At 39.0% G+C, this 13135-nt stretch overlaps 1 protein-coding gene and 1 long non-coding RNA gene across 3 annotated transcripts in view; one reads left to right on the top strand and one right to left on the bottom strand.

The window, feature by feature from the left end:
• Positions 1-6432: 6432 nt before the first annotated feature.
• The window catches only part of LOC134213651 (uncharacterized), a 35201-nt gene continuing 28498 nt past the window's right edge, over positions 6433-13135 (bottom strand). The window contains exons 2-3 of one of the 2 annotated variants that reach the window (XM_062692903.1): positions 8672-8968; positions 6433-7897 (exon numbers count right to left, since the gene is read on the bottom strand). In XM_062692903.1, the coding sequence (XP_062548887.1) occupies positions 6555-7897; positions 8672-8968 (1640 nt within the window). In that variant the 3' untranslated portion in view covers positions 6433-6554. Of the gene's footprint in view, positions 8969-13135 lie in introns of both variants that reach the window. The other variant, XM_062692902.1, reaches the window with a different exon arrangement.
• Positions 10641-11488, top strand: LOC134213653 (uncharacterized). Its single transcript, XR_009979502.1, has 3 exons — positions 10641-10887; positions 11028-11310; positions 11377-11488. It is a non-coding gene; the product is annotated as an uncharacterized LOC134213653 (long non-coding RNA).

Consider the following 13135-nt stretch of genomic DNA (forward strand, 5'->3'; position numbering starts at 1 on the left):
AGATTTTCATTGACTCTGTTGTGTTTAGTGACCGTTGCGATTACATGAGAAGCAACCAGCAGGAAACCGCAGTATTCTAATTTATCTCGAGATGCATAATATATTGAATAGGATCGGCAAGTGGTGCCGATTCAATTAAATTTATGATGAGTTTAACGTGGATTGCAAGTGAAAATGAAAAATAATAACACACGTTAGATACACATGAGAAGGAATATTGAAATCGACGTGGATCATCGATGAAAATGGCGGGTATTATAACACGTTAGATCTACATCTACATCTACAAAGAACATTGAACAAGCGTGTAGATTATATTCAGTGTGTCTAGTCGCAATGGATAATTTTGGGAGAGGATTTTATTTTATTTCTAACTTCTAATTTTCCAAACTTACTCTGTAAAATATCATGAGTTTTTCACATGAATCGTAATATCAAGTAACAACTTGCGCCTCTACAGCTTTACTTCGGTTAAGGTCGAAACAAAACCTGTTCCATATGTTTACAATTTCTAACAATAAAATGATTTTTTCTTAGCACTGCGGTGAGGCGGCTGAAATCGGTAAATAAATACCTGTGGAAATGCTCATAGAAAGAGAACTCTATATTGGCGGCGTCAGCCATTTATATTTGATGGGGCACCACTTGGTGCAAGCACGTTGTCTTAGAGAGCTATAGCGTGCTTGCGACGACTGGTGCCCCACCTCTCGCTCCGATAGTTGTACTTTATCTTACGGGTCGTTGATGCCGACCATATATTCAATGAAAAATCACAATATGTGGCCTGCTAGACCATTTTATTCACTTATGACATTTATGATCGTCTTTTTTGGAATTGGTCCCACTGTGCGCCATCTTCAATCGATTATATAATCCTTCGTCTCGTATCTAGAAAAGCTGTTGAAAGGGACCATCACAGTAAAGGCTACCTTACACCTCGGGAAAATTTTCCGCCGGATTTTGGTCCCCGTGCATTTTAAATGCACGGAGAAATGGGAAAACCCAAAAGTGGGTGTTTTTTCACCCATCTTGGAAATAAATGGACTAACCCATAAGATGGGTAAAGTGCCTTTACCCATTTGTGGGCACGAGGCTTGTACGTCAAAAGTGATGTTTACTTTTCACCCACTTTCTCCAAAACAAAATTTATCCAGATGGGTGAAAAATACCCATTAGGCTAAATAATTTAGCGGTTCAGAGGATTTGGTAATAAACTAATATTGAAACAAAATATTTAAATTATATAACACAACACGTAATTTATTTATTGCTCTCCATAATAAAATATACATATTAGTGCTGTCCAATGAGCAGCTCGAAGTAGCTCGAAGTTCTTCCCATCCCTATCTTGCCCATTTGTTGACAAAAAAGAACGAGCAGGACGGGAACAACTTCGAGCTACTTCGAGCTGCTCATTGGACAGCATTATTATAACTTCAAACTAGCTATTTGATTTCTTCTTAACTAAAATTGCTTCTCAAGTCTTTCTGGATGGATATTCTCATTTCCTCAAGTCCAGCCATCATTGGATAAAACAATTTCGGGACGGTGATAATCTATATGGGAAACACAAAATTAATGCCTTTGAAGCAAGCTTTGAAGTCAGGGATATTTGGTAACAACTGGTAGAATCAAAAACACTTACCTTCAAACTTGACAAAAGCAGTAGATCAAGGATAACATTGGGGTAAAAATAAACACTTGATAAATACTTTTTTTTTTCAACAAATAGCCCTTATTATTGACTTCTGAACTCAAACGACACAAATTGTTTTCAAAAAAACTGCCAAGTATTTTTTCAACCATAAACGAGTGGAAAACACCCATGCTTCGCACAACACAGAGCTGTCTAAAGGTGGGTATTTTCCACCCATTCAGCAGTTTTTCAAATCCCCCTTTTGACAGCTTCATATCGCTTCGGAAGGTGGGTGATTTCAACACATAAAATGTGTATTCACAAATCTCCGTGTGGGGCCGGGATTTTGATTTTCCGTGCCCGAATCTCGAAAACATGGCATATGCAAAAATGCATGGGGAAAAATCCGCTGACCATATTCCCGAGGTGTAAGGCTACCTTAATGGCCCGTTTATATATTCGCTAGTTCTAGCAAACAATGCACTATCCGACAATATTGTCTATCCGGAACAAATTTATACCGCTTTTCATACCGAAGTTGGATTTTTCTCCAGATACAGGCAACTTTCCCAACTTCGGAAGTAGTGCGCTGGATTCGCCTAAAAATGCGCTAAACAACGCATCAACTAGTTTGACAGATAAAACTTAGGAAGAAAGTTCGGTTCGGAAGTCCCGACTTCCGAATTCTAAGTTGGTGCTACGCCTACAATACTATCGCGAAATTAGCATCATGTAAACAGAAATTGTCCTCGCTAATAAGCGTTTACATTATGCTAATTTCGTGCTAGTATTATCGGATAGTGCATTGTCCGCTAGAACTAGCTCATATGTACCCCGACGAACGAAGTTCGTCGGGTCTGCTAGTTATGAATAACCTAACGATTTTGTACCATCCAATTTAATTCCACCACTTGATTGTACCTTGACAGATACGTATTTTGACCTCAATAGTAAGGTCGTCGTCAGTGTCTCGTTCTTGACTCGACTAGTCATACTAGTCGTCTTAGTCGTACAGTACAAGTACAAGTACAGTGTCAAGGTACAATCAAGTGGTGGATCAAAATGAAATGGTACAAACTCATCTTATGACAAGTGAAGCCATTCTACTAAAAAGCTCAAAATAATTTTCTTAACAAATCGAATTTTTCGTTTTATGAATTCTTCATTTTATTAATGTGACTTTATACATAAAATTCTATGACGGTCGTGTATCACATTAGTGTGAATTCTCATCGTGAAATACATACCCATTAGGGTCTGTTCACAAATTACGTAACGCAAAGATCCGAGTTTTTGACCCCCTCCCTCCCCCTCGTAACAAAAAGTAACATTTTCCGCACCCCCTCCCTCCCCATATAACGCGTAACTGAGAAAATTTTAAATCCATTTTTTTTCTCTGAAGCATGTGGGTTTTGGTATTTATTGAAAACTGTTAGAATAGAAACGGCACATGATTAAAACCAAGGATATCAAGAATGCAGCTAGTAAAAACTTAAATAGAATTGCGACCATGACCATTCAAAATTTAGTTCAGCGGGACTGTTCTGTCGAGCAATACGATATTCGCTCTGTTCTTTTACGCATAACGGTCCCGCTATGTGCTTGATTCCGGTAATGACTAATACTAATGACACACTGGTGGTATTCGTACCATGGTACAAGTTGTACCACTAGTGTGCCATCTTGTACCATGCTGGTACAACGTGGAAAACCATGGTACAATATGTACTAGGGTATATAACCGTGGTACTTGTACCACCAGTGTGTCTTTAGTATAAAACGATAACGATAGACAAATCATTTTTAAATGCGATTGTTTATGTCAGGGCTGCCCAACGTACGGCCCGCGGGCCGGATGCGGCCCGTGGCTCCATTTTTTGTGGCCCGCGGCGGTTGAGAAAAAATACTTCATAACCGGCCCGAAAGCTTTTATATCTGGCATGAGAAGGTCCTTCTCATTATTTATTAATAAATACTGTAAGTTATTACTGAATTTTGGCATTACGGATGAAACCTTTCCAGGACGGAGAGCTTGTTAGGGAATCCATATTGGCTGTCGGCTTCAGTAGCATTAGTTTGTCGTAAAGCACGATGAAGTTAGAGTTCTCACAGAAGATTTGAAAACTGCGTTACGTGAAAAAGTCCCTGCTTCTGATTCTACCTGCTCACAATCGATGAAAATACTTAATGTAAAAAACAAGGTACATATAGCTGTCTTCATAAGGGGAATTTATGATCATCTCCATATCACAGAGGAATTAGCAGTCTTGATCCCAATGAAGGAAACGGCTACCGGTATCGACCTGGGGAAAGCTGTTAAGTTTTTTGTTGTTTTAATTGGCTTTTTTCGGTGACAATTAAATCAAAACAGCAAATTTAGCGTTACGCGTTTCGGCTTACTACGCTTCAGCCATCATCAGACGCCTAAAATCACATTTATTACAATTTTCACAATCAAACAATAATTCACACAAAATACACTTACTACTAGCTGGCAACCTCCTAGCTGTTCAGTCAGACAAACATAACTATTTTTCTTTCTTTCCTTTCTCGCTAATCTCTACCACCCAAATCACAACCCATCGATTACGTAATTTTTCTCACTCTCAGTCATTCGTCCATTCTCTCCTCTCAGGTACTCTTCTCAATTCCGCCAATAGACCGTTGTAGGTTGTATCAAATATACCACACTCCCGCTGTAGGTTGACCGTATAAATAATAAACAAGGCGAGGCGCATACGGTCAACCTACAGCGGGAGTGTGGTATATTTGATACAACCTACAACGGTCTATTGGCGGAATAGAGAAGACAATGACAGATGTGATATGAACGAAGAAAAGAAATTAAATTGAAATATTGTTACCAAAAAAAACAAATAACAAATTCCACGGTGATTAAACCCCAGTCAGGAAAGCTGTTAAGACCTGTTTGATGGAGCTTGAACTCATCTTTGAAAACTTAAGGCCTAACAACTGATGGAGCTCCGGCAATGACAGGAAAGAACACACATTCAGAATTATGTGGACTGAAATGGAAGCGGAATACGGAGGTTTGTTGTGTTAGTTCGTTGGCTAAACCATGATACCTTGCTTAAGAGCGAAGAAAATCACGTTATTTTTACAAGACGCAAAACCAACACACAAAAAATGATGAAAATTAAACGACATGTAAAATAGTATCTCATGTAAAAATAAACTAGTTTTGATGTAATTACAATCGTCGAGTAAATTTAAATTTAAAATTATTTAAATTCCAATCAAATCTGATTTATTTTTACACCTTCGTGTAATTTTAAGTTTATATAGATTTAAAATTACAGCGCGTTCATTTATTTTTGCGTTAATTTTCATGCTCCAATTATGTGCATTAAAATAAACGTAAATTTACATAATATTTCTAGCTGTGAGTGCCCAAACTGCAAGATCCTGAATGGGTGAGTGGCTTAGTCTTTATAGTACATGTCACTAAATATCTCAATGACTTGAACATTAAACTGCAAGTCAGGGATCAAAACGTTGAACTTTTATTATCCAACATGCATACTATTGAAACAATTTGGCACAATTGATTGTCGAAAACTAATACTAATCTACCCTAATCCGGTGGATAACAGTTCCTGAAAATCTGTTGAATATGCTGGTAAACTCGAAGCCTTTCGACAGTACTTTTCAAGCCTCTTCGCTAATTTTTGAGAACACTGTTCCTCAACACCATTTACTGATGCAAATGCACATGGAATGTTTCAAATGGAATTCAACAGCGAGCTCAAATCTAAATTTCATAAAGACAGTTCTCTTGTATTTTCTCTCTACAGAAGTGCATATATGTGTGAACAGCTCTTATCAAGAATGAAAGCAGTAAAAAGTAATTGCTGATCTTCATTATCTGCTTGCGAAATTCGATCACCGATTGTGAAATCAATATGCGTCGAGTATTAGAAAGAAGTCAACAATTCCATGCCCTGTTACTTAAAAAGAAAAGGAAAATTAGCACATACAAAAAAGATTGCTTAAACGCAATTATACAGTGTTTATTTTTTCCTTTAAAAAATTAGCCATTCTGTAAAACTAAATCCCATTCTGAAAAAAATGTATTTTACATTGGTTATTTTGAAAATGTTTCAAAAATATGTTCCGAATATTTCCTGGCCCGCCAGCAAGTGGTCAATTTGAAAATTGGCCCGTGGCTTGAAAAGTTTGGGCAGGCCTGGTTTATGTGGTTGAGCTAAGATGCAAAATTGCTTAGAATGAAAATGCCTCGAAATTTGGCAACAATTATTGAACAAAACTTGCTGTATTTTAGGATTCCCAAAAAAACATCAAAATAGCCTGCACTGATGAAATGTAAAAAACTACAAAGACTAGCATGGGATAATTATGCGTAGTATGGTAGTTAAGAGGAAAGGTTGGTACGTATTCATAGTCGTGATTAAGACAAATTAGCAATTACTTCAATTAGTGATTAAACGAACCTTCTAAGATAAACTTTTATTCGCGTTATGAGTAACATTTGCTAGTACCCACCCCCTCCCCCCTTTTAATATAACAAAATATAACGCAAGTTGGACCTCCCCCTCCCCCCAAAAGCGTTGCGTAATTTGTGAACAGACCCTTACCTTGTTTTCCTTCCTGTGACCTAATGAAGATTATCTGCTAGCATTCCATCCTTTTTTGAACTAGTTGTAAGGACGTGGCTGGCGCCGTAACTGATCTTTTTGAAATGTAACTTTAATTTGTTCGTAAATCATCGCTGAAAATTCAACATCTTTCGGATAGCTCACGTCAAATATCGCCTCTCAATCTACTAACGGTCTTTATTCGCACATTCATTTCATTTAATAAATACTCGCAAAACAATAAATACATTCAATCTAAGAAATCCTATGTTACATCCCCAACTCATGGAGGGGTCTCCCGACTATTTGCACTTCTTATCGAACGTGCACAACTGCGTGGCCTCGCAATATACCAGATTACTTGGGCACGCCATTCGCGTTTTGATGAACTTCCTTGGCGTGGCCTTATAGCACACGTAGTAGTTGTGCTTCACTGCCGGGTCGGCCATTTTGCCGTTCTGTTTACATTTGGGTGCTTTGGGCGGCGGCGGTTTCGCGGTGGTGGTCGTCGCCACTCTCTCGGTAACCGCTGATTTGTGCGACGTCTTGGTGAAAGCCGATTTGTGCAAACCGGACTTGACGGACGTTCGCTTTTTGGTATGCTTTCGTTTCGGTTTCGCTCTCAACCGCTTCATGGTGGTCGAAATGAACGTTGGAGCGGTGATCGATGGAAGAACTCCGGTGGACATGGTCGGCGGAATAATACGGATCATGCCGTCGTCTTCCGGATACTCTTCTGTGGGTTTTTCGGTGGTAACTTTAGTTCGGCTAAGGATTTGATAGGCTTGCTTCTTGATCATATCGAGGTACTTATGGGCGGTTAACAGATCTTGCTTTAGCTGATTGGTTTCCGAAGAGATCTTGGAATTGAGCGTAGTCGGAGCTACACGGGATATGGTGGTGGGTAGTTGAGTTGTGGTAGCTTGCTGGTTGTTTTGACAAGACCTGTAGGTATCCGAATCACACAGGCGAGTGTCAGCGTTGAAGGCGGTGAACGAGGGGCAAGTAAACGATTGGAACGCTCCATTTTGTGGATTGCAAACGTAATACTTAGTGCAGTCGGTCTTGTTTGGTTGCCGTGACCCGAGAGTGCACGTTAACACTGAAATACGAACTTCTGTTGGGTCGACATTCAGCAGCGGTAGAATACTATCCTTGTAATCTTTGTAGTTCATGATAGATCCACCGACAGCGATTAGCTTTTTGGTTCCGGTTAGATCAGAAGTCTCTTCGTCTTCTTGTTCATTAGACAAATTTAGGTTGACGGCTTCGGGTTCGTCCAGTTCTTGAACTTCAGGTGACGCGTCATCTACTTCTTCTGAAAGGACGTTTTCGTTGGACTGTAACTCGTTTTCGAGGGTGTTTCTTAGGCGATTTAACGCTTGTGATTGTTCGTAATAAGGATTCAGGTATGGATTCTGGTACTGATATTGTGGAGGATTGTACACTGGGTAGGCCATTTGCGGCGGTGACGGAGGTGGTGATGGTTGTTGTTGTTGCGGGTAGGAATATATAGGAGCGTTCGGAATCGGTGATTGTAGTGGGAAATGATTACCGTAAACGTCTACAAAAGCCGTTTTATAGTTGCTGTACATCGAATCGTTCATTATCTGTTCACGCAAGTTGTCGTAAATCGTCGCTTGACCTAAAGTGTAAGGGTTTGTTATAGTTATGCCGATTGGTTTGGGACTGAGCTGAGAACTATGATTGGAAAGCGATGGAAACAGCTGGTGGTACACAACTTTGTTCGGGTTTTCTGGGACTCTTGTGAAATCTTGGTTCGGCGAAGTCACTGAAATTGGAATAAATATAGGCTTCACATACATCTCCTCTTTGGAAGGTTTCTGTTGGGTCATCATCTGCTGAGAGATTTCAATTATACTCCGAATAACGTCTTCAGACATTAATGGAGGCTTAGAGTTGGACTTTTCTGGAATTCGCTGTGGTACATTGAACAGGACTGACCCTTCTGGGCGCCTTATATAAACCGGTCGATGCGAGATAGGTGATTTATTGCCCGCTCCTCCAGAAGGATCTCCCTTTCGTTTAACTTGTGACGCATATTTATTTAGTTTTTTCTGCTGATCTAGAATTGTAGATAGATGTTCGGGAGGAATTTTGCCATCCGGTGGTAGTGGAAGCTTCGTGTTACTATTCAAAGGAGCTTCACTGTTCGTCTGTAAGGTATAATCCGCAAGGAACAAGCTCAAATCATTGTTCGATGGTCTTGAGTTCTTCTGTGGTTTTGTGGAATGGTCCTTTATTCTATTCCCGCTATAAATCCCTGCGACAGCGGGGGCAGTTTCGTCAATCGGACCATCTCCGCTGAGCTCTAGTGTGTCTTCGTCGCCATTGGGAGGCGGCGTATGGTAGTAAGTCGTTCGATTGTTTCCATCGCCATCCAATATAATATAATAACCTTCATTATCTCCATTGATCGATGGCAGATTTGGCACTTGCAATCCACCAGGTGTATCCGTTTCCGATTCGGTTGCAAAATCCTGTTCAGTCGTGATCCCGCCTCCTGAAACGCCAACACCATACCCATTATCCAGAGCAACAACCTCCCTATCTGCCGAGACAAGCGGTGTTGTTTTGGTGATCGGTCTACGCGTTGGCCCTGTATAGATGGCCGCCGGCAAATTATTGATCCCATATACGTTCTCACCGCTCTCGTCACCATCCTCAGCCGACAGATCGCACTCCCAATTATCACCTGAAATGGCACGTGGAGAAGAGAAAAGAAAGAGCGTTTGGGAGCCGCTCGTAATGAGATCTGGTATGAAAGTTTTGTTTGGGAAGTAAGGGCAAGTTACTTACTAAAATGTTAGTGAAGCATGAAAATAGGTTAATACCAATTAAAGCTGGAACCTTCAACAAAGTAAAATATGGAAGAACTGTCTCTACTAATTAGTTGATAATTTGTTGCAACTCAAACTTTTACATTAGTTGAGATTTTAGAGGCTATTTAGATTTATAATTACTTACGCAAAATTATGTAATTGAAATGCCCTTAGCGTGAATACAGTATACACCCGATTCTTTTTTTACACGGGTGGGTTTTTGTTGATTACGACCTTCAGCGTTGATGAAACTATCAGTTAGCCCCATGAAAAAATTCACAAAAAATTAAAGAAAATTTAGGTGATATTTAAAGCTGTGAAAAATCAGGTTAACCGGGAAATTAAAGAATACCAACCGTGTAAAAAAAATATTGGGTGTAATGTGTAAATTGGACAAAGATGATGTTTCTTTTGAAATTAATATTTAGATTGCTATTATCAAATTAAGTAGAAAACCGAAATGAGCGATTAGCGAAGTTGGATTTTTCTCACAATCCGTACGCTAAACTTCGGAAGTGGGCACTGTTTTCATTTAGTGATACGCTTTACAGTGCATGACTTCCGAAATTAAAACGTATGGATTGTGAGGAAAATCCACTGGATTCTCTTTCTACACGATTTACATTTTCTCAAATTTCCACCACATTAGTTATCATGTGAATTTTCTTTGATTTATTCAGGATTTTTTGAAACATATTGCGAAGATTTTGGTGATCAATTTAAGTCACACAATCAAAAATACGAGCGAAAAAAATCGTGTAAAAACAGAATCCTGTGTATAAGAAATTAAACAGAGACTTTATTCCATTCTAAGCTAATAAACCCAGAATAATCCACCTAGCAGTGATGATGCCTTTCTCGTGCATTATAAAATATATTGAAAAAATAACATTAGAAAGGTAAAAAAAAATTTGGGGTTGTATACAGGACACGACAGCTCGACGTAAACTACGTAAAACTAAATATAGTACACTGAATCAACTATTCCGCTATATATAGAAGAGAAGGAACTATCCCATCGACACTACTACCCAGCTTAAGCAGTATCTCCCACTCTGTGAGGGAGTAGGGACCCGAGTGTCCAGCAGCTGGGCCACCACATTCATACTTCCCAGTTCAACAATTAATAATACCCTAAAAGTAGGCAATTACTAAGGATTGGAAGCTCTGCATAGGGAATGCATGATGCATGAAATGTTCAATAGTTTAGCGATAACACTCAAAGGTTTCAATAGTACTAGCAAATTGGTGGAGAGTTTGCGAATCGATTGATATATAAATCTTTAAAATCCATTGAAAGATAAAGGACCTATTAATGTTACAAATCTTACATGATTTCGTGACGGTCCAGAATTTTGAAATTTTCATTTTGCACCCTGTATCAGAGTCTTCCCCTTAGACGTAGTTTACGTCAAAAAGGTCTTCTTTACGATTTATTATCACATTTTTCAATCATTTTGCACACTGCCGTAAATAAAATATGGAAACTCATAAGTTATGCCTTATGAAACACTAAAAATTCATTTTATAATCGTTCCATAAGGCTACTATGAAATTCATAATCGTTAGTATTAATTGCATACATTTGCCTTATGAATCCCATGCAAAATGATTATGAATAAAAATCATAAGGTAAACTTATGAAACAATATGTCATTTCATGTGTTCATCCACAGGAAAATTTTCACCTCAGTGTTTTCGTTCTTTGCATCCCAGTCAACCATATTTGGCAAAATTGCAAATAAATTATGCAGTGCCACGGTTTTGGACAACCTTCCGTTATCAGATACAGGTAAGAAGTTGAACCAGAAATGTTGAGAGAATTGGGAGAATGTTGATCTCCGATATTCAAATCCCTGTGCTGTGCATCCGCGGATGCGTATTAAAAAAAAAACAATAGACTTATCAATAACATTTTTTCGGTTTTTTCAGCAGGTCCAACGAGTGTAGTTTAGAGACCACAGAAAGGAAGCTGCTATATTGATGCTTCCTGCCCCCTTGCTGCAGGAAATCACTTTACATCAAGTTAGTCCACTCACATCAACGTACTTTATACTCCTCCTCCTGAACTGTGAGTCCTCAAAAGATGAGAAGTTTGATGCAAGAATTCTTGGTCCATGGCTGCACCAAGTGTGGTATGCTTGTTCTCCTGCTGGAGTTTCAGAGACGGATAGCAGAAGCATGTTCATTGTCACGGTGATCAGTTTGGAACAAGGTGAGTTTGCTTTAGAATTCCTTATTATTAAATTTGAGTTAATGTACACTTTCTCACTTATTCCAGATATTAATCCAAAAATAGAGAAAGACTTAGTATCATACAAGCATTTTGCCTTCCAAAATATATATCGCAAGATGGCTGGATCAATCAATTGAAAGATTCATTCGTAGCTAGCTGTCGTAACCAAGATGAATACACAGCTAGGTGTTGCAATCTGCCCAATTAATGGGCGAGAAGAAGGCGGGGGTGAAAAGTTCATTTTCGGTGCAAAACATAAACAAACCGGCTGGCTCTCCCATACTAAAATCCAAGATGGTTGAATCGTGAATTTGGCAGATTGGAACACCTAGTGGTGTATTCATCTTGGTCGTAACCTTACAAATCCTCGCTCTTCAATCAGCGGAAAATTTGTCTTCAACTCCTAAAATTGGAAAGCGTGCTTACGCTCCAAGAAATGAACACTGAATGACCATCGTTTATTTTCATTCGAACAATATAGAATTCCCTGTCAGCCTACTGAGATTGAATTTCAAATGTCTTTTCATTAGCTTCTTAGTATGCTGGCATTTCAAATGCCTACGACGATTGAATTTCAAATACGTTATCATTTTTTTTATTATTGTCATTTTAAAATAGTTTTGCTTATTTCATTATTTTTATCGTAAATCCAATGTAACCAAAAATACAAATGCTTTTTTCCGACTCACTTTATTCCCCACACTAGCCAAATCTGTATTTCCTACAGGACCATCGGTGGCATCGTAGAGTCTATTTTAGCCGAGTGTGTAAATAAATCTCTTATGATTTGTATGGTTATCAGGAAGTGGCATTAACGTTTTTCAACGTTACTGTGAGGTAAGTTCATAACAAAGTTCATAACAAATTTTTCATTCTTATTCAAAAGGACGTCGATTTGTTTATTGATGGCACTCCCACCCAAGTCAACACTACCAACAGTTAGCCGAAGCCTCCATCTACCTGTCTGTGGTGATGGTTTCCGTGTGAGTGATATCAGATTGGACAAATCGATGTTAAAATCATTGTTTACAAAATCACATAGGGGAACAGACTGCTTTGGCAGGTTTTGTTCTATTATTGGCAGGGGGGTTTTGTCGACCGAAATTTATGATATTTGCCCGAGAATTAATAGACTTTAATGATCTTATTGCAGGTGCACGCTTAACGTTGAAACTATCTGCTGTGATGAAGTTATGTGGACTGTGATATCGGTACCGATTAAACGGACTTTTTGAGTGCCATACAAAACCAGATTAAAGAGTCCACTACTCAAAAGGTGGCCCTTTTCGGCTATGGTAGGAGCGAACCTTGGAGCAAACTGTCTGCAGGCCCACATGACGATCAAGAAGGCCAGCAGCAAACGTCTCCAATGCATGCGAGATGTTTCGAATGATTAGCTTCTGGAGATTGGAATCAATACTATCGGCTCGACCAATTACTGACCGTTTCGAAGCGCAAATGCGGATGAAGTTTGGCGATACGATTGATTAGTCTTGGCGTAGTGGTAGTAAGAACACATATACCACCAGATAAGAAAGTATATGTTCATACGTCGAAGAAACGAAGAAACAATTAAAGAATCTTTCTGACAATAATCATCGAACACCAAATATTTGTCGCATCTCAAGTAAGTAGTTTCCTTCATCCTTCCTTTCCTTCATCCTTGGACATGAATGTGTTTTCACCAATTTCTTTTCTTTCTGCAAATAAATATACGGCTGTCGGAACGTCGTTGATAAGCTTATTGATGAAGTTGTCGTCATTAAGCATTAACACCCGCAGTCTTTATGCGATGAGCGCAACA

Source organism: Armigeres subalbatus, chromosome 2 (genome assembly GCF_024139115.2).
Source record: "Armigeres subalbatus isolate Guangzhou_Male chromosome 2, GZ_Asu_2, whole genome shotgun sequence".
Lineage (NCBI taxonomy): Eukaryota > Metazoa > Arthropoda > Insecta > Diptera > Culicidae > Armigeres > Armigeres subalbatus.